General features: G+C 45.1%; 1 protein-coding gene and 2 long non-coding RNA genes across 3 annotated transcripts; all 3 read right to left on the bottom strand.

The window, feature by feature from the left end:
• Nucleotides 1–2,928: 2,928 nt before the first annotated feature.
• On the bottom strand, nt 2,929–3,504 carry LOC145947910 (uncharacterized). Its single transcript, XM_083057674.1, has one exon. It carries the CDS (start codon nt 3,502–3,504, stop codon nt 2,929–2,931), a length of 576 nt encoding a protein of 191 aa, XP_082913800.1.
• Nucleotides 3,505–17,440: 13,936 nt separating this feature from the next.
• Nucleotides 17,441–18,334, bottom strand: LOC145947907 (uncharacterized). Its single transcript, XR_014427252.1, has 4 exons — nt 18,211–18,334; nt 17,987–18,123; nt 17,731–17,948; nt 17,441–17,598 (listed from the first exon to the last, which is right to left on the bottom strand). It is a non-coding gene; the product is annotated as an uncharacterized LOC145947907 (long non-coding RNA).
• Nucleotides 18,335–19,331: 997 nt separating this feature from the next.
• On the bottom strand, nt 19,332–21,171 carry LOC145947906 (uncharacterized). Its single transcript, XR_014427251.1, has 3 exons — nt 20,367–21,171; nt 20,011–20,285; nt 19,332–19,936 (listed from the first exon to the last, which is right to left on the bottom strand). It is a non-coding gene; the product is annotated as an uncharacterized LOC145947906 (long non-coding RNA).
• Nucleotides 21,172–22,969: the final 1,798 nt, after the last annotated feature.

The raw sequence follows: 22,969 nt of genomic DNA, 5'->3' as shown, positions 1-22,969 counted from the left end.
GTATCGAGTTCCCGTCATTACCGCCGCCTTAAAGTCCGATCTCTAATACACATTTTTTATAGATACGGCCGAGGATAATACACAGGATACCGACGAGCCCCCCTCATGCTGCAGAATGGGTGGAGGGCCCCGCATACGGCTAAACGCCACATCAGGAGGAACTGGAGTAAGGCCCGGCCAGCCTGCCAGTTCCGACACCTGAAACAGTCATATCCGTCGTACACCACTATACAACCACAAGGATACCGAACGGTGACGACATATAGTACCCCCGGAATCCACGGCGATGACGCGTGGAAAGACGGGCAATCGATGGGTGGATCCACACCCCCTCGGCGGTTGAATATCGACAGGATGCGCGGGAAATCGGCGCGGGACTCGAAGGACCGGGAGACTCTCTCGAAGAGAGACACTGTTCGGCGAGCGATACTACGGTGAGGACGAACACCGAAGCCTTCGGACCAGCTGACGACTGCGCCGCAAATATTGTAAGCCGCCGCTCAGGTAGAAACTAGAAATAAGTTCCGGTGCAGGCTGGCGTCGAGTTTACGTTCATACCGGGAATACCGTTGCATCTCATTAACGAGATATTTTCCATTACCGATTTCGTTTGGGAGCATTATCGTTCCGTAATTATCGATACCGGAAGGCCAGCTTACACCGGGTACCGCGAGGGTGTCCCCCTCAGGGAAGTTGCCACCGACAGTCGTAGTTACTAAAATTTGTACTACCGTCTCGTACCGTACTGTATCGTGCCGTATATTAAAATTAACTAGCGTGAGAGTTATCTCTAATTATTCAGATTAAAATCACGGGACTTAAGGAGGGAATTTGCGTGAGTCGTTCTCTGCGAGTTAGCGTTACCGAATCAATAGCAACTCTGCGAGAGTCGTACCGTTCACGAAATTACCGTCTAGGATTCCGATAGAGTCGAGGTACCGATTTTGTTTATATCGGATTTACGCGACCTTCGTGCCGGGAGCGAAGGACTCTCGAGACGCAAGTAGCAATATCAACGTTCTCGCCGATCAAGTTTCCGTTTCTTTTCCGATTATTTAAGGTGGTTAGGACGTAAGATTATCGTGGCATATTCGAAACAGTCCGCTCTGAGATCGTTCGCGAGAAGTAAGAATTCCGTGTATTTATTCGCCACAGTTTGTATAGCATAGCGATTACGTACCGGGTGTCGTTTCCCGACCGAATCACCTATCGTAGTACCGTTTAATTATTTAAGTGTCTGTAAAACCTCGTTGTCCTGTATATTTAAGTATACTTGTGTGTAAATTATCATTGTTCTATACTCTTCATGTAATATTCATTTGTACTAGATTTAAATATACATTGTTAATTATTGTAAAACATCTGTCTTAATTCCCCTAACGTTCTCTCTCACCGTTCTCTCCGGTATAGCTATTTCCCCCGGAACCGCGCCCCTCTGCCATATACGGAGCTGCCGGACTCGTATCCCGTATCGCTATTTTGATATCGATACCGCGGTGCGAGGAATCGCGCCTGGCGCCCAATAACTAATATCGATCCCGTTATTTTGGATACTGAGATACCGCCGGATTACCGTTTACCGACTTTTCCGATTTGCTACCGATTTATTCACCATTGCACGCTGTCCCCTCGGAATCGGCGTTTCCGAGATTGGCAACGGCGTCGCAATGCATTTTCTATATACCAAGTACCAAGGTTCAAGTACACGCACACGCATCCAATATTGGATGCAGCACTTTCTTCCCATTCTTCTTTTCCAAAATTGCACATTACTTGTAGGTATAAGTACTTGCACTGTATGTTTGCATGACACGAATCGAGACGAATGTTTTCAGCTAAGATAGTTCATGTTAAAAGGAGACAGACGGTCGCCGTTTAACTATCTCTCTCTGACCGCTAGTACCCATGGAGGGGGTAAGGCAGTTTTACTTCCAGTATGGTTATAGTTCACTGGTCATAGTACATGGATACGACGACCTGTGGCAAGCTGACGTGGTCGAGATGCGTCCTTATGCAAGAGTCAACAAAGGATACAATTACATACTCACCGTCATCGATGTGTTGAGCAAGTATGCATGGGCCCTGCCGCTCAAGAATAAGAGCGGACGCGAAACAGCTGACGCTATCGCTGAGATAATTCGAGATAGCAAGAGATGTCCGAGAAACATACAAACCGATAGAGGAAAAGAATTTTACAATGCAAATGTGCAGAAACTCGTAAAAAAACACAACATCAATCATTACTCGACGTATTCTGTTATGAAAGCCTCAGTAGTGGAACGATTTAATCGTACTTTAAAGAACAATATGTGGAAAATGTTTACACTTAATGGTAATTACAAGTGGATCGACGCGCTGTCCCGACTCGTTGCAGAGTACAATGCGCGAAAACATCGCACTATCGGTATGAAACCTATCGATGTTACTCCGGAGATTGCCGAAAAACTTTTAAATACGGTATACAGTAACATGAAAATTGCTGCTCCGGCAAGATTCAAAGTAGGCTGTCAGGTACGCGTGAGTAAATTCAAGACCGTCTTCGAAAAAGGTTTTACACCAAATTGGACTACTGAAATATTTAAAATTATCAAAGTGCAGAAAACTAATCCTGCGACATATATACTTGAAGATTTGCGCGGAAATTCCGTCGCCGGAGGATTCTACGAGTACGAGTTACATCATGTTGCAAATCTTGATGTATATCTCGTGGAAAAGGTTTTGCGGAAAAAAGGCGATGATGTTTATGTGAAATGGTTGAGACTGGATAAATCTCACAACTCATGGATTCATAAAAATAATTTATTATAAACATTTATTTAAAATATTTGTACACTGTTTATTTTACAATATATTTATCTAATAATTTTATAAATACAAATATACATATAATATACATATTTATACAAAATATATTACAACAAATATTATTTACAAAGGTATTTTATAATGTCCCCATGGCAATGTATCAGTGGTTTCAGGTATGATATACCGCTTGTCATCGTGAGGACTTAGAGCAATTTTCGTCTCGCGAATGGTGTATACTTCATGCAATTTCGATCTTATACATGACTGACTACGTGTCATTTCAATCTCTTCATTCAAACACCGCGTGTAATCATCAAACGTTATCGTTCTCGCGACAACGTTACTCTTGACACCTTTTACTTTTTTGGTATCTTTCTTACCATCCACTCGTAATGCATACATTTTTGCTCTAAGTCCTACAAATTCAGTCATTATCGTACCGTTATTTTCATCTTTCATTAGACCTGGCACCTTTTTATTCACAAGCGGTATACCGTACGCATTGTCCGCAGTGTAATCGCTCGTATCAAATTTGCTTATGTCGCGCTTTATATTCTCATATACGTCTTCGCATTCGATGTGGTATATTAGGCTGTCTGTGTCGGTATACATTACCCGACATTTATTTCGATACAGTGGTGACATATATTCATGATGAAATTCGTATAAACATGTCTTCGAAATGTCGAGTATGCACATACCGACATAGATTGGTTTATAAAATTTTACTTCGAGTTTACGTAATTCTATGGCAATTAAATTTTCCGAAAAGATGCTTCTGCTGTGAAAATTTGGTTTCGCAATCATTGCCTCTGCACCGTATCTCCCTTCCCATTGTGTGATGAGTTTTACATCAACACGATTACGCACATTTTCCATCGTTTTGCCGAATACTGCATTATTCATCAATTTGTATAAATTTTTTTCGAAATCATTTTTTGCTTGCATTCTAAATTGTGTATTAAGTTCGATATAATTTCGAAGCCATGGAGATTGTGCGAATTGTAATATGCGATGTATTTTAGTAACTTGAAGACCGTGACGCATACATTGCTGCAGGTTGCGGTAGTGTATCACGTAACGCTTTTTATCATATAATGTCGCGAGCAGCTTATCTTCCCGCTTGCCTGGTGGCTTGTCGCGTGTCGGGCAAAACGGTAGGTCAGTGTGCACATTGTGAAGACATTGTGGATATTCTAAATCTACTTCAAGGATGTAGCCTGTAGGCGAATCGAGCGCGATAGATGATAAATTGAAACTAGACATGTCATCGACCCATCGAAAATCTGCATATGGCAACGGTTGACACATTGCGCATCCATACAAATTATTTACATCGAAATACATTAGATACGAAGATGGTTTCGATGAATCGTACGACTGCATGTACTTGTTATTAGCGTGTGCATATCTGTTTGAACATTGACTTAGACCGCCGCGTATACCCCGTTCTATAAACATAACCATGTCGATATCGGTAAGCAATTCGAACGTAATATTTGTATGTTTTAACATGGCATCCCATGTATACCCGGGGAGAGTATAGTAATACGCGGGGTCGAGCCCATAACTCTCGATACATTTATCCCGGAAATTTTCAAAAATGTCAGCTAATAACAAGACGTCAGTTTTTAAATACAGATCGCTATATTCGCCCAGCGTTCGAATGGAGAATCGCACCCATACGTTTTCAGCGTGCGCGTAATCGTTCTCGGATACAGTGTCGCCGGTCAAGGAACTATAAAACGATTCGCGCGGTGGTAGACACGTATCATGCAACCTTTCAAAACAGTCAATGTATTCGTATGGAAAGACACCTTTCCGTGTTAATAAATTGAAATTTTCGGTAGATAAATTTTTAAATTCTGAATGTAAAATTTTGAATTTATCTTTATCCAAAAAAGATGCCAATTTATCGAGACTTGTCGTGAGAAATTTATATGAATCGATAAATCGTAATTTTATGCAAGCTTTCCTATCTTTGTCATCGTTGGTACTATTGACAGTTTTTGTAAATGATATATATTTTTCTTTAGTTATTGGAAGTAATTCGATTCCCCCTTCGAACGCTGTAGCTATTTCCTTAATTATGAAATGTGAGTCATAACCGGATAAATTGTGAAATACTATTGGAATACAAAAAGAGTTTTTATAATTTAGATTACAATTTGAGTGCGCGGGACCTCTGTACCGCCCGGTCAGATGACAATGATCGCGTACGCGTGTATCGTTATCTTGCATGAATGGTTTCTCACATATATGACAATGCGTCGCGCTATGAAATTTTTCCCACTCGTCAGATGTTAAATTTACCATGGGGACGTTAGTTGCTAAAATATTCTTTACGCGTATCGCTAAATTTTGTAGTTGTTTGGAAAACCACGAAACGCAATCTACACTACGATGAGAATAATATTCGGATAACGAATCGTCATATGAGCAATGTACATAATATGCTATACTAAATATTTGGTGATGTTCGTATAAATTCTTTTCTTCTTCCTTCTTATTCGTCTTTGTCAGCACACATTCGAGGTCTGCGTATACGACAAAAGGAAGTCGTTCTTTGTGATAAAAGTTGTTGAACGCGAGCCACTTGTCCTTATCGCTCGGTAACCGGATAGCGCAATCATTCATCTCTCCGCAGTCTACCATATGTGTCTGCAACTTGTCCTCAGACCTGAAATAATGCAAGCATCTGTAAAAGATAATAGCAATTATAAACACTTTATAATTATTTTATGATTATTTAATATATAATTTGCAATAAATATACATACCGATCACAGATATATTTTCTACATTTGTCTTTGCTCAATTGCGAGCTGACAAGCCGGGATAGATTCTTTATCCAGGCGAAATGTCCAACGCTATTGCTGTCTTGCAACAAGTTGATGTGTCTGTCTTTCTTTTCCTCCGAGAGACGTATCGGGACAATGTTCTTTTCTTCGATACTGTACATATTTATCGAAATGTCATTATGATGTTCAAATTTTTTAATTTGATTCAACGTCATTGGAAACTCAATGTTCTGGAGATTCAACACTGTTGTGTAATGTGGATATGAAGATTCTAGTTGCACATTTCTTTCTGCGGGGTACAGAGCAGCGACCACCGCCCACGCGAAACATGCATTGTCTTTAGATTGCACGTTCACTACAGCTCTTTTATTCATTATTTCTCGCGGCAATTTAACATGGCATCCCGCGCGCATTGGATTATACTTGTTTATATTTACAATTAAATTGTTTATTCGCGATAATGCCCAACCACTATCACGTTCTTGAAATTCTTCTAGCGATGCTAGTGTGGGCTCGATAACGCGGCGTTTGTACCAATCATGTAAATCGGAGGTGCGAAAGATTTCAAAGTTTTTAGTGTTGACACTTTTATTAGCGCGCTTATCGCCTGACACAAACTCACCATTAAATATAGTGTTCACTTTTACACTAGTGTGTTTTTGCAACACTTTTTGCACGTGTTCGATCACAATGTCTTTGGCATCCTCTAGAAATTGACGAGGTTCGATGTGGTTGCTGTTTATCACCGCACCAGTCAAGATGCGGCTCTCGAACGCTGTATCAATCTCTCGCCATATGAGTCCGATGTCTCGCGAACTGCTTCCGGCACCTGCGTGTACAAAACGTCTGCGTACCGAATTCTTCAACCCTTCGAGACGTGCGATTTGGGAGACAAGCGATTGTCGAACTCCGATCGGTAATCGTGGACGTTTTATTCGACTTTGTTCTTCCAGTGATTCGATGTATTCGTCACATTGCTGCTCCCACACAATATATTCTTCCACCGAATTCACCCTTGCGGCTTGCTCCAACAAACTTGCTTCCAAGTGTGCCATTTTTGAGATGCTCTTGCTGAACCTCTGACAATGATACTAACATAGTATGCCTCTTTACCATCCTTTTTATTTAATCGTAGAGATCATTGGCACTCGAGTATGTTGCACTTTGTGATTTTGTTACGTACGAATGATGTATCGACCTTGAAATTGATACATTTTTTTGCACATTTCGCGAGATTCATCTCAAGATGAGAGCGGCCGTACATTGGCGCTCGAAAATTTTAATTATGTTGCATTTTCTTGTGATTTTGTTACATACGTTTTGAACACCTGGGGATGATATCATAGCAGCCGTACATTGACGCTTGAAATTTTGAATATGTTGCATTATTTTACATTTAATATTTCATTGAGGATGATGTCATAGCAGCCGTGCATCGGCGCTTGAAATTTTGAATATGTTGCATTAGTTTACATTTAATATGTCATTGAGGATGATGTCATAGCAGTCGTACATTGACGCTTGAAATTTTGGATATGTTGCATTATTTTACATTTAATATTTCATTGAGGATGATGTCATAGCAGCTGTGCATCGGCGCTTTGATTGGTTGAAAATAATTTTGCGTCAGCAATAATCCCCACCCCATTGCTTTGTATCAATAAAAACTTGTAATAATGGTTTAGTATTGTATCAATCACTCGATTGAAAAGGTTCTTTTAAAATGTACTCCGCCAGCATGAATTATTACGTTCCAGTACAAGAGAGCCATGTTTTGTACAAGAAGAAATGTGACAAGTAAGTTTCAATATTATCTGTTAAATGAATTTTTCAATAAACAACTTTTTTTTTTGTTGTTAAATAATTATTTTCAATAAAATTTTTGTAGCGCTTCATCTCATCGTGCGGCTCGTATACTTGGAAGAAGATACATCTTAACCCCAACATCATACAAATATTTGGAAATAGGAATCAGCGTCGGAATAATATCCTATGTGGAATTGGCTCTCGGTGATAATCGAGGCAATCAAATAATATTACCCATTGAAACATGGAAATCTCTAATGCGGAAACGAGCAGACATTGAGCAGCTAACTGAAACTCCGCTATGGATTAGTGATCTAACACTCGAAGCGGTTAACATGTATACTTCAAAAATTATAAAAATTACTTTATCTGATAATTCTTTGTACATGAAACTATCAACGTTACTACATTTATTCGATTTCGACAAATGTATTGATCATATGTATTCCTGGCTGTGTGAGAATACTCATAGTGTTAATGAAAAATTTAAGCAATTTGTAAATATTTTACAATGTGATAATATCCACGATGTGAGCAATGCCGCAAAGGCGATACGTGATAGTAATATGTTTAATAGCGAATCACTTATAGATTGTGAATTGATAATTTGTGCTATAAATGAAATTATTTATAATGCTTGCAACAAATAAATTATTTTACTGTTAAACTGTGTTTAATTATTTCTTTCCCGCTCCTGTTCTATATGTATATGAATAGTATGATGTGCACATGCATTATCAGCAAAACCCTTCAAAAAAAAAATGATGAGCTAGATGATACTCCAGTTAGAACAGAGAGATGAAGAGAGATGTAGAATTAAAATCAAGAGGGGAGCAACATTATAATATATGTGTCGTGTCATAGAGTAGCAGACTTATACTCACATGCTTGTGCTGTGCGGTTGCATGAAACTGTAAGATATACTCTAATTGAAGGGAAAACGTGTTGTAAAGATGTTAACTCTGGAGGAATACATTGCATCGCTGGAAAAAGATGTGTTAAAATTTGCTGCTCGGTTTGAAAAAAAAAATTTTGCAGTGCGTCCGACTGAAAGTGATAAAGTGAGTTATAGTAAATGGGAGTTGGAGTGCGATGGATGTATCGACTTGTTAGAAGGAAAATGCCCACAAGAACTAATGAGAATTTTCATAATGAAAATCAACCCAAAGAAATTATTAATTGGAAATTTGCAGTCACGGACCGCTCGAATCGCGCGACTTGAAGAAATAAGAAGATCGCTACGCAGACGTTACTTAAGCGTAGATACCAATGTTCCAGCACTATCGACAAACACTCCAGTAAATTCAATCGTGCAGGCAATACACGGGCGTGAAATAGGTTTTAAAAAACGTCACACGAAAAACCTGTATGATTGCATCTTTACGCATAATTTGTATCATTCTCCACTCGACTATTTTGATTGGCGAGTTCAAAATTTCTGTGTAACAGAACTCAATCCTGGTTGTATGGCAAACGAGTTTTGGTAAGTCTCATTAATTTTATAATAACTAAATTAAAATATTTAAAAATTATTAAATTAATAAAAAAACTGTTTTTTTTTTTTTTGTTATGCAGAAACCGCATCCACCTCGCAGCCACCACCTCGCAGCCTCCGCCTCGTACCACAAGTGGTGATACATGGGTCGATCGTCACGGAATATCATATCGACTCATGTGGTTCGATCATCATGACGCAGCCATCAATATATTTTACATTTTATATTTTACATTTTATATTGTTTATCTTATTATTTGTATTTTTTCTTATATATTCATATTATATTATTATATTTTTATATTATATTCATATTATATTATTATTATATTTTAAATTTTAAATTCACACACACACACATATTTTGTAAATACACACACACACACATACTCATTTTATAAATAAACATTATTTTACATATTAAAAAAAAATGTATTTATTTTAGAATAAGTCCTCTCCCCTTCCTCCTATTAAAAATATTAATTAAAAATTACTATAAATATTATTTAAAAAAAGTCTCTCTTACGAACGCCTCTCTCTTTGCGTTCTCGTTCGCTGCGTCAGCTCTCGCGTTCTCCATCGCCTCGTCATCTCGCGCTATCTCTCTCGCTCTTGCGTCATCTCTCTCGCGTGCGCCTCGCGCTCTCCTTCGCGTCATCTCGCTACCTAACCATCTCGCACTATCTCTCTCGCTCTTGCATATACGTCTCGCTTGCGTCATCTCTCTCACTGTGCCTCGCGCTCTCCTTCGCGTTCCTCTCTCCCTGCGGACCCCTCACCCATAAAGCTTCACGCGGTCTTTCGCGGTTCCTCTCTCCCCGCGGACCCCTCGCGGACCCTAAAATCGCGGACGCTCCTCCTCCCCGCGGACCCCTCGCGGACCCGGCTCCAAAATCGCGGACGCTCCCCCCTCCCCGCGGACCCCTCGCAGACCTGGCTCCAAAATCGCGGACGCTTCCCCCTCCCCGCGGACCCCTCGCGGACCCGGTACCAAAATCGCGGACGCTTCCCCCTCCCCGCGGACCCCTCGCGTTACATCGCGGTACATCGCGGACGCCTCCCGCGTGACGTCATTCCCCCTCCCCGCGTGACGTCATTCCCCCGCGCCCTGGGTTTCCCTCGCCCCTCATCCCCCCCCCCTCATTGCCCCGTAGTTAGAGCCCGCCTAGTATCACTACTCTCGTGTCTGCTGGTAGCGGCGCCGTCGCCTTCTTCATGTCCGCTGGTGACGGCGCCATCGATTTCCTCGTGTCCGCTGATGACGGCGCCGTCGCCTTCCTCGTGTCCGCTGGTAGCGGGGCCGTCACCGTCGTCTTCCGTCTCGGGATGTATCCCTCACTTCTTGCTGAAATAAAAGTATATTATAATTATATTTATTTATAACGTTTAGAGAGAGAGAGAGAGAGAGAGAGAGAGAGAGGGGGGGGAGAGAGAGAGAGAGAATAAAAAAGATATAAAATACTTACATCTAGGCATCGTTGTCTTCACTCCACTCTCTTCGGCGACAAAAAACGAACTGCCGATTCCCGAGCTCGTGCAAGCAACGTGCGTTGTTGCCGCGCGGCTAATTGTTGTTTGTTTGTAGATAAGGATTGCGCGGCGCACACACAGACACTCAATACTCATGTCACATTTAGAAATAATGTCTTTTTGTCTCTCGAGCGTCTTTTTCGCTTTCAACGAAGCAGTATTGCATTAGAATTTTTTCTTATTTATATTTACAAATAATATAAATAAATAATATTGTTGTGTCCCCGTCGATGTACTTCGGGACACAGTGTATAACAGAGAAGTTCATCTCCGAACGCGTCGTCATAGAGTCGTTGTGAAACAAGAGAGCGATTGAGTTGGAATTCGGCTGAAAGCCGGGTTAGACGGGTTTTAATGAATTGCGTATTAATATTGTTGATATTCCTAATTCTGTTATTAAAGTTAACAAACGCCTAATCATTTCCGGCGTGAGTGTTGTGTGAAAACGAGTGTTTGCGTTATACACGCTTCGAGATATCGAAGCCGGCCAGAGAGCGCAACATTTTGGGGGCTCGTCCGTTATCTGACGGACAACGATGGCGACAGTGCATTCTCCGAGAACACGTTCCCAGACTGCAGCGAATCCTCTTGCAACGAGTGAGGCGACAATAGAAAGCACGGCGCTCCAAACTGCTTTACTTGAGATCCGGCAGCTTCGCGAGGAACAGCAACAGCAATGATCATCTTTTGAAATGCAGCTGCGACAACGCGACGAAATGCTTCGAGGAATCGAGGAAAGAATGCGTGGCGAAAACCAGCTAAGTCGCTCTAATATTAGCGGTGTAGGAGACAATGTTGGAATAAACGAAAATGAGCGTTTCGATACTATTAGCTTGGGTTATAAATTGAAGCCGGACACGTTTGACGGGACTATTCCGCTTAGAGAGTTTTTCTCACAATTTGAATTAATTGCGCGAGCTAATCGATGGTCTGAAGATGCAAAGAATATCGCACTTGTATCATGTTTAAGAGGGAAAGCGCGATCCGTATTGGAATGTATTGACGATATTAATAATCTTACTTATTCTGAATTGAAATCTAAATTAGAGTTGCGCTTCGGGGAGAGTTATTTGTCTCAGTCGTATTATTCGCAATTTACTAATAGAAAACAAAAGTTCGGGGAAGATGAAGCGACTTTTGGAACTGATTTAGAACGTTTAGCGCAATTAGCTTATCCTGAGTGCTCACATCAAATTCGGGACAAAATCGCATGCGCGCAGTTTATTTCAGCATTGTCTGATAGATTTATTAAAAGAACACTTCAACTCGAGGGAATTACTTCCCTGAGAATGGCCGTACAAAGAGCTAAAACAGTAAAAAGTATTCAAGAAACTAATTTTGAGAAACGAAAGGATGAAATTAATAAACAAGGGTATAGAGAGAAAAAGTATAATTTTATTAAGAATGAGAATAATAAAAATAAGGAAATTCAGAAAGAAGGTAAAGATTTCGAAAAGAAAAATGTATTTAATAAACAAGGGAATAATAAGAAAAAGTTTACGAAAGAGTGTTGGCAGTGTGGTAGTACTGGCCATTTTCGGGCGGAGTGTCCCTCTTTGGAGAAATCTGAGGGAAACTAGGTTTTGTCGAATTGTTTGGGGCAAGTTTGACAAAGAAAAAAAAAGCCCCGGTAGAATATAAAAATTATTTAAGTAGAAGTAAGAAAGTTAATTTTGGAAATAAAGAAATGTTTTCCTTTAATGGTTTTATTGACGAACAATCTGTTATTTTGAAAATTGATACGGGTTCGGATGTTTCTCTAATTAGTAGCAAATTAGTTAAATTGCCTAGGAAGAGGATTACGATTGAACAATCTTATTTAAAATACCCTTCGGGAGAAAAGGTACCGGTGAAATTTAAAATTGTCACTTTGATTCGTTTACGAAAATATTTGGTAGAATGTCCAGTTTTTGTGATAGATATGGCCGAAGATTGTCTCTTAGGGTTGGATTTTCTTTCGAAGATAGATTTAGGAAATATTTTTAAACCATTCTTTGGAAACAGTATTGAAGAAAGGGGAACAGAAATTTGTGCTCGGATAGGAGCTTGTATTGATGAAGTTCCTCAATTCTTAAAAGAATTTTTTGTTAGAGAATCTGAGGGTTTAACAGAAAAACAAAAGATTCATTTTATTCAGTTTTTGATTGAATTTCAGGATATCTTTTCAGAAGATATTATTGCAGGAAATTGTAATGAGGTCGAACATGTGATTAATTTAGAAAATTCTAATCCAATAAAACAGGCTCCCCGTCGAATTCCATTACGAATGCGAGAAGAAGTAAATGAGATTATAGAGGATATGAAGCGTCAAGGGGTAATAGAAGAGTCTCGAAGTCCTTGGGTTTCCCCAGCAGTGTTAGTTAAAAAGAAGGATGGTACACTCAGATTTTGTATCGACTATAGGAAATTAAATTCAGTGACTATAAAAGATTCTTATCCTATACCTCGGATTGACGATATGCTTGACCAATTGTCTGGAAATAGGTGGTTTTCTACCTTAGACTTGAAAAGTGGATATTGGCAAGTGAAAATTCGTTCAGAGGATAAAGAGAAGACTGCATTTTCGATCGGGAATGGTTTGTGGCAATTTACAGTCATGCCATTTGGACTGTGTAATGCTCCTGCCACATTTGAGCGTTTGATGGAAAGGGTTTTACATCAATTATTGTTTAAAATCTGTTTAGTATATTTAGATGATGTAATTATTTATAGTAAAAATTTTGAGGAAATGTTAAGTCGTTTAAGACAGGTTTTCTTACGACTCCGTTCTGCTAATTTAAAATTAAATCCAAAAAAATGTTTCCTTTTCAGAAAAGAAATTAAATATTTAGGTCATGTAGTTTCTGAGAAAGGAATTGCTACAGATTCCGAAAAGATTTTTGCTGTAAAAGATTGGCCAGTTCCTCAAAATAAGAAACAGATTCGAAGTTTCTTAGGGTTTTGTTCTTATTATAGGAAATTTGTAAAGGGATTTTCTCTTATAGCAAAACCATTGTTTTCATTAACGGAAAATATGACGAAGTTTATTTGGACTGAGTCTTGTAAAAAGGCTTTTGAAGAATTGAAGGAACGATTATTATCTTCTCCAATTTTATCTTTTCCAAGGGATAAAGGAAAATTCATTTTAGACACCGATGCCTCAAATCATGGAATTGGCGCAGTATTATCTCAAATTCAAGAAGGAGAGGAGAAAGTCATAGCATATTATAGTCGTGTGTTTAGTAAAACAGAAAGGAATTACTGTGTTACGCGACGAGAATTACTAGCTATTGTCGATTCATTAAAGTCTTTTCATCATTATCTATATGGAAATAAGTTTTTGGTTAGAACTGACCACATTTCTTTGCGTTGGTTGTTATCATTCAAGAATGTAGAGGGACAATTGGCGCGGTGGTTAGAGCGAATTCAGCAATATAATTTTGAAATTATGTATCGAAAAGGAAACAAACATGGAAATGCTGATGGTTTATCGAGACGACCTTGTGTAGAGATGAATTGTAATTATTGTCATAAAGTTGAAATAAAACGGGAGGATTTAGTTAGAAGAATTGTTTTTAAGAGAATGATTTAGAAACTTGGAAAAAAGATCAACTGGAAGATCTCACCTTAAGAAAGATTTTTCGTGGAAAAGAGGGAAACCAACATCCTTCTTGGCAAGAAATTGTTTCAGAAGGAAATTTTGCTAAGGTTTATTGGTTACAATGGGATTCTTTAGTTTTGAAAGATGGAATTTTGTATAAAAAATGGGAGTCTCCTAATTTACAATCTATTCATCTTCAAATTATAGTTCCTCAAAAAAGAATTCGACAAGTTTTAGAAGAGGCTCATGATTCTCCATTTAGTGGACATTTTGGTGTGAATAAAACTCTTGATAGAATTCGAAAACGATTTTATTGGTCTGCTTGTAAACAAGATGTAGAAGATTGGTGCAGATCTTGTAAAGTTTGTGTAGCTAAGAAAGGGCCTTCTGATAAAGGAAAATCAGAAATGCAAATTTATAATATGGGAATTCCATTCGAAAGAATACAGATGGACATTCTTGGTCCATTTCCTTCTTCTTACTCGGGAAATAAATATTTGTTGGTAGTTTCAGATTCTTTTACTCGGTGGGTAGAAGCATTTCCGTTAAAGAATTTTAGAGCAAAAACGGTCGCAGAGGTCTTCGTTAATGAAGTTGTCTCTAGATTTGGTGTGCCTGCTGAGTTACATACTGATCAAGGTAGGAATTTTGATTCCCGATTAATACGAGAATTATCGTGTTTATTAAGAATAAAGAAAACCAGGACAACCCCGTTTCATCCACAGTCCAATGGTTTGGTTGAGCGTCAGCATCAGACGATAGTGAATTATTTAGCCAAATTCGTTGCGGATAATCAACGAGATTGGGATCAATGGATTGGATTAAGTTTATTGGCTTATAGATCGGCCAAGCATGAGACTACAGGAGTCTCACCCGCTGAATTGTGTTTAGGTCGAAATTTAAGGTTACCTATAGATCTTCTTTGCGGAAGTCCTCCAGGGAGTGAAGAAATATATTCGGAAGAAAGTTATACAAGGAAATTTAAAAAAAATTAGATGAAATACATTTCAAAGTAAGAGAGCGAATGAAGATGAAGTCTCTTAAAACTAAAGCTTCTTACGATCAAAGAGCTCGTCAAATTCGTTTTGAACCAGGACAGAAGGTGTGGTTATTCAATCCAAAAAGAGTTATAGGGAAGACTCCTAAATTACAGAGCAATTGGGAGGGACCCTATGAAGTAGTAAAAAGATTAAATGATATAGTTTATTGTATTCGCAAATCAAATAGACATAAAAATAAAGTAGTTCATTTAGATCGATTAGCTTCTTTTTATGAAAGACGAGTTTAGGAAATCTTCATTTTAAATAAAAGAAACATCCGAAACCCATTTAAAGAATTATTTATTCGTAGGAGTGTTTTCTTTTAGAGAAAAGACCGCGTCGAAGTGGATTTTCAAGAAAATTGAACATCATTTTCTTGGGGAAGACCGCGTCGGAGTGGATTCTCGGAAAATTGAACATCATTTTCTTGGGGAAGACCGCGTCGGAGTGGATTCTCGGAAAGTTAAACATCATTTTCTTGGGGAAGACCGCGTCGGAGTGGATTCTCGGAAAGTTGAACATCATTTTCTTGAGGAAGACCGCGTCGGAGTGGATTCTCGGAAAGTTGAACATCATTTCCTTGAAGATTAATAATCGATAAAAGAAGACTGCCTCATTCGTGGTTTTCAAGCCGTGGTTTTTCCACGAATCTTTGGATGAATACCGAGGCAGGGATTTGAGAAGTCCCATGTGGGCGTTGGGTCCACGGTAGTTACCTCCCCCTCTTATCCGAAAAGTTCCAGAAGAAGTCTAATAAAAAAAAGGAATTTTTTTTGTCTTCAAGAAAATTTGGATCAAGTCGCTCGTTAACCTGCAGCAGCAGCTCAGGATGGAGCAGGAAAACTCGTCTAATTTTCTGAAGTCAAAAGAAGAATCAAAGGAGTTACTTAATAATTCGAGCTGGAGCTCGAAGTGAAGTAGAAAAACTCATTTCGATTCATGATTGTCGAGACGACAATCTTTGGAAGAAAGGGGGCAATGTTGTGTCCCCGTCGATGTACTTCGGGACACAGTGTATAACAGAGAAGTTCATCTCCGAACGCGTCGTCATAGAGTTGCTGTGAAACAAGAGAGCGATTGAGTTGGAATTCGGCTGAAAGCCGGGTTAGACGGGTTTTAATGAATTGCGTATTAATATTGTTGATATTCCTAATTGTTGAGAAAGAGAGAGAGAGAGAGAGAGAGAGAGAGAGAGAGAGAGAGAGAGAGAGAGAGAGAGAGAGAGTGTATGTATGTGTATGCGGGGAAAATGTATCGCGAATGCATTCGCGCTTCGCTATGAGCGCGCAATTAAATCCGAGTGATTAACGCACTCGAATTCTGCGCGACGACACGCATTATCCGCCTGTGCGCCAATCGCACCGCCGGCGCGCCCCGCTACCGCGCACAGCAGCGCGCGTTTCGCGCGCCAAATATCGTCGCCTTCGATCGCTCACGGGTAACCGTCCCGTGAGCAAAAAACAATAAACGGTGAAAAACAAACGGTTTTGTCCTCTGACATTCGAGAGGATTCCATATCTTTGTGTAACGAGAATCACAAATACGATGATTCTCGCCTCGGAATCTTCTCGAAGGTCGGCGGGATAGAACCGTTTGCCCGCTGCCTGTATGTTCACTCGTCTAGTCAGCTTTCACGCGCACAGACCGAGATTCTTTCGCTGTTTTCTTCTCCTTTGTTCGAGCTTCTCGCGGACAGTAACTTTTTCGTGCGGTTGCACTTCCAGCGATCGTCGCACTGCTTGTAGCAATAAAGGTGCATCGCGCTTGCATCCTGTATATATATATTGTGTAATTTTCTTGTAAATATAGTGCCGTGGGTTTTTTTTCTTCGTGTAAATCCTGTGTTCTTTTTTCTTTCGTTGTGTCGTTGCACTACCTCTGCGTCCTCTGGACTCAATCGTGTCCGCGCAAAAACCGCTATCTACGCGCTTTAAGATTCCGCACATCTTTTGGTCCTTCGAGCCGGATCTCTTTCGCGCTTCCGTCGCAACCGGCACTCGTGCGTGTATTCGCCATTAGCGGATGTGGACATCGGACAGTGAGTCGAGTGCCATGACGAACGACGACATGGAGCAGATGATCGATGACCAGCACGAGATCTACGGTCGTATCTCCCGTTCTCTCGACAACCTGAAGAAGATCGGAGCAGCCAAGCTCTCATTGGACAGCGTGCACGCAGCTATACGCCTCCTGGACGAGAAGTGGTCCGCTTTTTCAGAACAGCACAAACAGCTTCGTGCGGAGTTCTGGAAGGAGCTGAAAAACCACTCATATCAAACAGAGGACTTTTTCAGCGTAGTGGAGGTCGCATACCTCCAACAGCGTACAGAGCTGGGTGAAGTAGAGCGGAGACTCACCGTGCCGTCGGAGACAGTACCTGCCGAGCGGGCGCGAGACCCCGCTACGTCGCGCAAATCTCTGCCTCGGATGCAGCTGCCGCAGTTCTCTGGCAAGTTCGAGGATTGGCCGTCGTTCCGAGATCTGTTCCGTTCGATGGTGATTGAGGAGCCATCCTTGTCCAAGGTCGACCAGCTTCAGTACCTGAAGACAAGCGTGAAGGGTGATGCAGAACACCTGATCAAAAACTTACCCACCACGGGGAACAACTTCGAGCGTGCTTGGGATATGCTGATCTCTCATTTCGAGAACAAGCGACTCTTGGTGAGGGCTTACCTGAACGCATTCACCTCGCTGCAGCGGATGAAGACCCCCTCAGCCGCCGGACTCCGCCGTATTTTTCATTGCGTCCTCACGACCGTTGGCGCTCTGGAGGGTATTGACAGACCAATTAACGACTGCACCGACCTCTTCGTACACCTTGTAGTCGAGCTTCTGGACAGCGAGACCAGACGTGAATGGGAAAGCTCACTCGGCAGATCATCCGATCCTCCCTCGTACGAGACGCTTCGTGAGTTCCTCCAGGAGCAACTAATGACACAGGATGTACTTCTGTCCGTCGATGCAGAGTCTCGCAGCAAGACGTCCAAGCCGTCGGAGAAGACCAGCCGCTCTGTCCGTGCCAACCACGTGGGAGGAAAAGGGGTCGATCCTAATCGCAGTTGCCCTCTGTGCAAAAAGGATCACTTTATCGCCTACTGCGACCTTTACAAAAGGAAGACGACTCAGGAAAAACGAGAGGTAGTCGGTACTCACCAGCGTTGTTGGAACTGCCTCGGACGACACCTTCTGGGAGCCTGCTCTTCCACAAAGGTATGCGGCAAGTGTTCGGGCCGCCACCACACGACCTTGCACGAGGCATTCGCCGTCGCCGCGTTAGCCGCAAGTGCACCCAGTGCATCCGCGACAGTGCTCGTTGCTGAACACCCACCCGCGGAATGCGGGCCCGTGTTACTCGCGACCGCTCGTGTGCTGGTGACTGATCGTGTCGGAGCCCGCCACGTCGTGCGGGCGCTCGTGGATACGGGAGCCGAGACGTCGCTGATCGCTGAGTCGCTGGCGCAGCGGCTTCGCCTGCCGCGAACTCCATCAGCTGTGGCCATCTATGGGGTAGGTGGCATCCAGTCGGGCGTCTCACGCGGTCGGGTCACGCTCGCCGTCACCTCTCGCGACGGGCACTTCACGCTCGCCGTCTCGCCGCTTGTGTTACCGCGGCTGTCCGTCTACAGCGGTCCGTCGAGGAGTGAGATTCGTGCGTGGCCTCACCTCGACGGCCTCGAACTCGCGGATCCTGACTACCGTCGTCAGGACCCCGTGGAACTCCTACTCGGTGCAGACGTGTATCTGGACCTCGCCTTGCCAGAACTCTTACGCGGAGCGCCTTGCGAACCCGGTGCCCAGCGAACTCGCTTCGGCTGGGTGCTGATGGGTACTACCGGAGCCGGTCACGTCGCGACCCCGGTTTCGGCGCTGCAGTGCTCCACTGACGCCGACCTCAGTGAGTTAGTGCGCCGTTTCTGGGAGGCGGAGGAGCCTCCACGCGCACCGATGCCGCTGACCTCCGATGAAGCGGCGTGCGAAGAGCATTTCTCGCGTACGTGCGAGAGACTGGCCGACGGGCGCTATCAAGTGCGCCTGCCCGTTCGTCGCGAGCTGCCCGACTTGACTCACACTCGCCGAGCCGCGCATCGTCTCTTGGAGGTCATGGCGCGTCGGTTCACGCGCGACAACGACTTCGGGAATCGGTACCGCGCCTTCATGGACGACTACGCCGCGCTCGGACACATGGCGCCGGTCACCTCCTCACCGTCGACTCCAGGAGCACGATGTGGAGAAAATGTACCGCCAAATCTTGGTACATCCTGCGGACCGGGACCTCCAGCGCATCCTGTGGGGAGAGAAACCGACTGTAGACTATCATCTTAACACAGTCACATACGGGTTGGCGAGCGCACCGTATCTCGCAATACGCGTACTCCGCCAGCTCGCCGACGACGAGGAATCGAGATTCCCGCTCGCGGCCAACACGCTAAGACGAAACGTCTATATGGACGACATACTCACCGGGGCGGACGACTTGGTGACCGGCCGGCAGCTAGCAGATCAGGTGTCGGCGCTCTGCATGGCGGGCGGCTTTCCTCTGCGCAAATGGGCCGCCAATCACGACGCACTCCTGGAAGACGTCCCAATCGAACATCGGTTGCAGCAAATCGGCAATGCGCAGCTCCCGTCGGCAGAGCACTCCGTCCTGGGCCTGCGGTGGAACCCTGTAAGCGACGACTTCGCGCTAGTCATACAGCGGGTCCCGCATACTATCCCGACGAAGAGGTCTGTCTTGTCGCAAACGGCACGACTCTTCGACCCGTTGGGTTGGCTGGCGCCGATCATCGTCCGAGCCAAGCTCCTGGTGCAAGCAGCGTGGCTCCAGCATCTAGATTGGGACGCCCCGCTGGCCGACAAAGAAGCCGCCGCCTGGATCAAGCTGAAAGAAGAGTTGCCGATGTTAGAGGAGGTCCGATTGCCGCGCTGGTTCGGCTGCGGCATCCCCGCGGATACCTTGGAGCTCCATGGATTCTCGGACGCCTCGGAGCTAGCCTATGCCGCCGTCGTCTACCTGCGGACCAGCGGTGCCGCTTCCACCATCAACCTGGTCGCCGCTCGGACAAAGGTCGCGCCGCTGAAACGCGTCTCGCTTCCTCGCCTGGAGCTCTGCGCCGCAGCCTTATTAGCCAATCTGGCCGAGCATGTCCGAGGCCTACTGGATCTGCCATCTTCAGCGGTGCATCTCTGGACTGACTCCACGGTCACTCTCGGCTGGGTGCGTGGGCATCCTGCAAAGTGGAGCACATACATAGCAAACCGAGTCAGCGAGATTCAGCGAGCAAATCCGGATGCAACCTGGCGACACGTACCTGGCCGAGAAAATCCTGCTGACTGCGCTTCCCGAGGGATCTCACCGAGCGAACTGGTAGGACATCCGCTGTGGTGGCGAGGTCCGTGCTACCTCCGGGAAACCCGAGATGCCTGGCCAGCGGACCCTGGATCCATCAACGACGAGGACCTGCCGGAGCGACGACCACCTCGATGCTTCGCGGCCACCCAAGAGCGAGAGCCAGACGAGCTCTTACGCTTCTCCAGCCTCCGCCGCCTGCTTCGTGTCTCGGCCTGGCTTTGGCGCTGGCGAGGTCAACACCTTCGAGCAGCTAGCGGACAGGCCGCGCCCACGTTCCTGAGTCCAGGGGAATTGGAGGCGGCGTTGGCACGCTGGATCCGAGTGGCACAGCGGCTGAGCTTCCACTCGGAGCTGAAGGTCATCCGCGCCAGGGAGTCCTTGCCGGGTCGCAGTCCGCTCCGCAAGCTAACTCCGACGATCGACGCTGAGGGCATCCTGCGAGTGGGGGGCCGCCTAAAACATTCGCTTCTCGACGCGGATCAGCGTCATCCCATTATATTGCCAGCTGAGTCTCACCTGACCTGCCTGGTGATCGACGCTTGTCACCGACGCACGTTGCACGGAGGGGTCCAGTCCACGTTGGCTAACATCCGGCAGCGCTTCTGGATCCCGAGGGCCCGCCAGCTGGTGCGCCGTCACATACACCGATGTCCTCCATGCGTCCGATGGCGGGCGGCCACTCCGCAGCCGATGATGGGGAGTCTGCCGAAGGAGCGAGTTACACCAAGCCGACCATTTCAGCACACCGGCGTTGACCTTGCGGGTCCCATCTGGCTCCGAGCTTCAAGAGGCCGAGGTCACAAGGCTTTTAAGGGGTTCTTGGTAATCTTCGTGTGTTTCAGCTCTCGCGCCGTGCACTTGGAGGCCGCCAGCGACTACTCCGCCGAGGCCTTTCTCGCAGCATTCCGCCGATTCGTGTCGCGCCGTGGACTGTGCACCGCGGTGTACAGTGACTGCGGCACGAACTTCGTGGGCGCGGACCGACAGCTCCGGGAGTTGTTCAGAGCAGCCAGCCGCGAGGCCAGCACCATCATCGGGCGCCTCGCCGACGAGGGGATAAGGTGGGCCTTCAACCCACCCTCAGCGCCCCACTTCGGTGGTCTCTGGGAGGCGGCCGTGAAGGCCACCAAGCACCACCTGCGCCGGACGATCGGGGAGTCGAAGCTGACCTTCGAGGAGCTCTCAACGCTCCTTGCCGAGGTCGAGGCCTGCCTAAACTCGAGGCCGCTCCAGGCCTTGACGGACGATCCAGAGGACCTCAATGCGCTGACGCCGGGGCACTTCCTGGTGGGAGGCCCTCTCCTGGCCATCCCGGAGCCGTCGCTGTCGGGCGTGAATTCCAATCGGCTGACCCGGTGGCGCCTGCTCCAGCAGATGCGCGACCACCTATGGCAACGTTGGACCAGGGAGTACTTGCAGGGACTGACCCCCCGGCCAAAGTGGTGGGCCACGCGCGGAGCCATCCAGGAGGGTCAGCTCTGCATCGTCAAGGGCGAGAGTACCCCACCGTGCCGCTGGCCGCTCGCCCGGATCACGCGTCTGCATGCCGGCGACGACGGCCGCGTACGCGTTGTGGAGGTTCGAACCTCCGGCGGCAACCTGACTCGTCCGGTAGTAAAAATAGTACCGCTGCCGTCGACCATCGCCGCGGACACCGACTCGCCGTCGTAGGGCACGTGCCCCGCGATCCTCCCGCGCCGTTTGCTCCATCCGCGAGCACAGTCCTGTAAAAATAAATTTATATATATTTGTGTGCCGGTAACTGCAACTTACGGTCTAGTTGCTATATACTAATGTACTTACTGTCATACCGCAACCGGATCTCTGCCTTCGATGCTCTCACTTCTCACGTTTTCTTCGCACACGGGGCTCCTAACCTCGAACTGTCAGCGCTCGACAGTAAGCCATACCCACACCTCTATCGACGATTGCATCGACGCGTCGATGGATTCACGCCGGTTAATCGATACGAGAATCGAGGGGTCGGTCGTCGTTCGTATCTCGACGACGGCGGGCGGGATGTTGAGAAAGAGAGAGAGAGAGAGAGAGAGAGAGAGAGAGAGAGAGAGAGAGAGAGAGAGAGAGAGTGTGTGTATGTATGTGTATGCGGGGAAAATGTATCGCGAATGCATTCGCGCTTCGCTATGAGCGCGCAATTAAATCCGAGTGATTAACGCACTCGAATTCTGCGCGACGACACGCATTATCCGCCTGTGCGCCAATCGCACCGCCGGCGCGCCCCGCTACCGCGCACAGCAGCGCGCGTTTCGCGCGCCAAATATCGTCGCCTTCGATCGCTCACGGGTAACCGTCCCGTGAGCGAAAAACAATAAACGGTGAAAAACAAACGGTTTTGTCCTCCGACATTCGAGAGGATTCCATATCTTTGTGTAACGAGAATCACAAATACGATGATTCTCGCCTCGGAATCTTCTCGAAGGTCGGCGGGATAGAACCGTTTGCCCGCTGCCTGTATGTTCACTCGTCTAGTCAGCTTTCACGCGCACAGACCGAGATTCTTTCGCTGTTTTCTTCTCCTTTGTTCGAGCTTCTCGCGGACAG

The sequence above is a fragment of the Prenolepis imparis genome, unplaced genomic scaffold (assembly GCF_030444845.1).
Source record: "Prenolepis imparis isolate NDT839.2.m4 unplaced genomic scaffold, iyPreImpa1.0 SCAF_183, whole genome shotgun sequence".
Classification (NCBI taxonomy): Eukaryota; Metazoa; Arthropoda; class Insecta; order Hymenoptera; family Formicidae; genus Prenolepis; species Prenolepis imparis.
The sequence above is the reverse complement of the archived record's forward strand: the minus strand, read 5'-3'. Positions and strand labels throughout refer to the sequence as shown.

Excerpts from the sequence above, each read along its gene's own strand:
- LOC145947910 (XM_083057674.1), bottom strand. The coding sequence starts at position 3,504 with ATGTGCATACTCGACATTTCGAAGACATGTTTATACGAATTTCATCAT.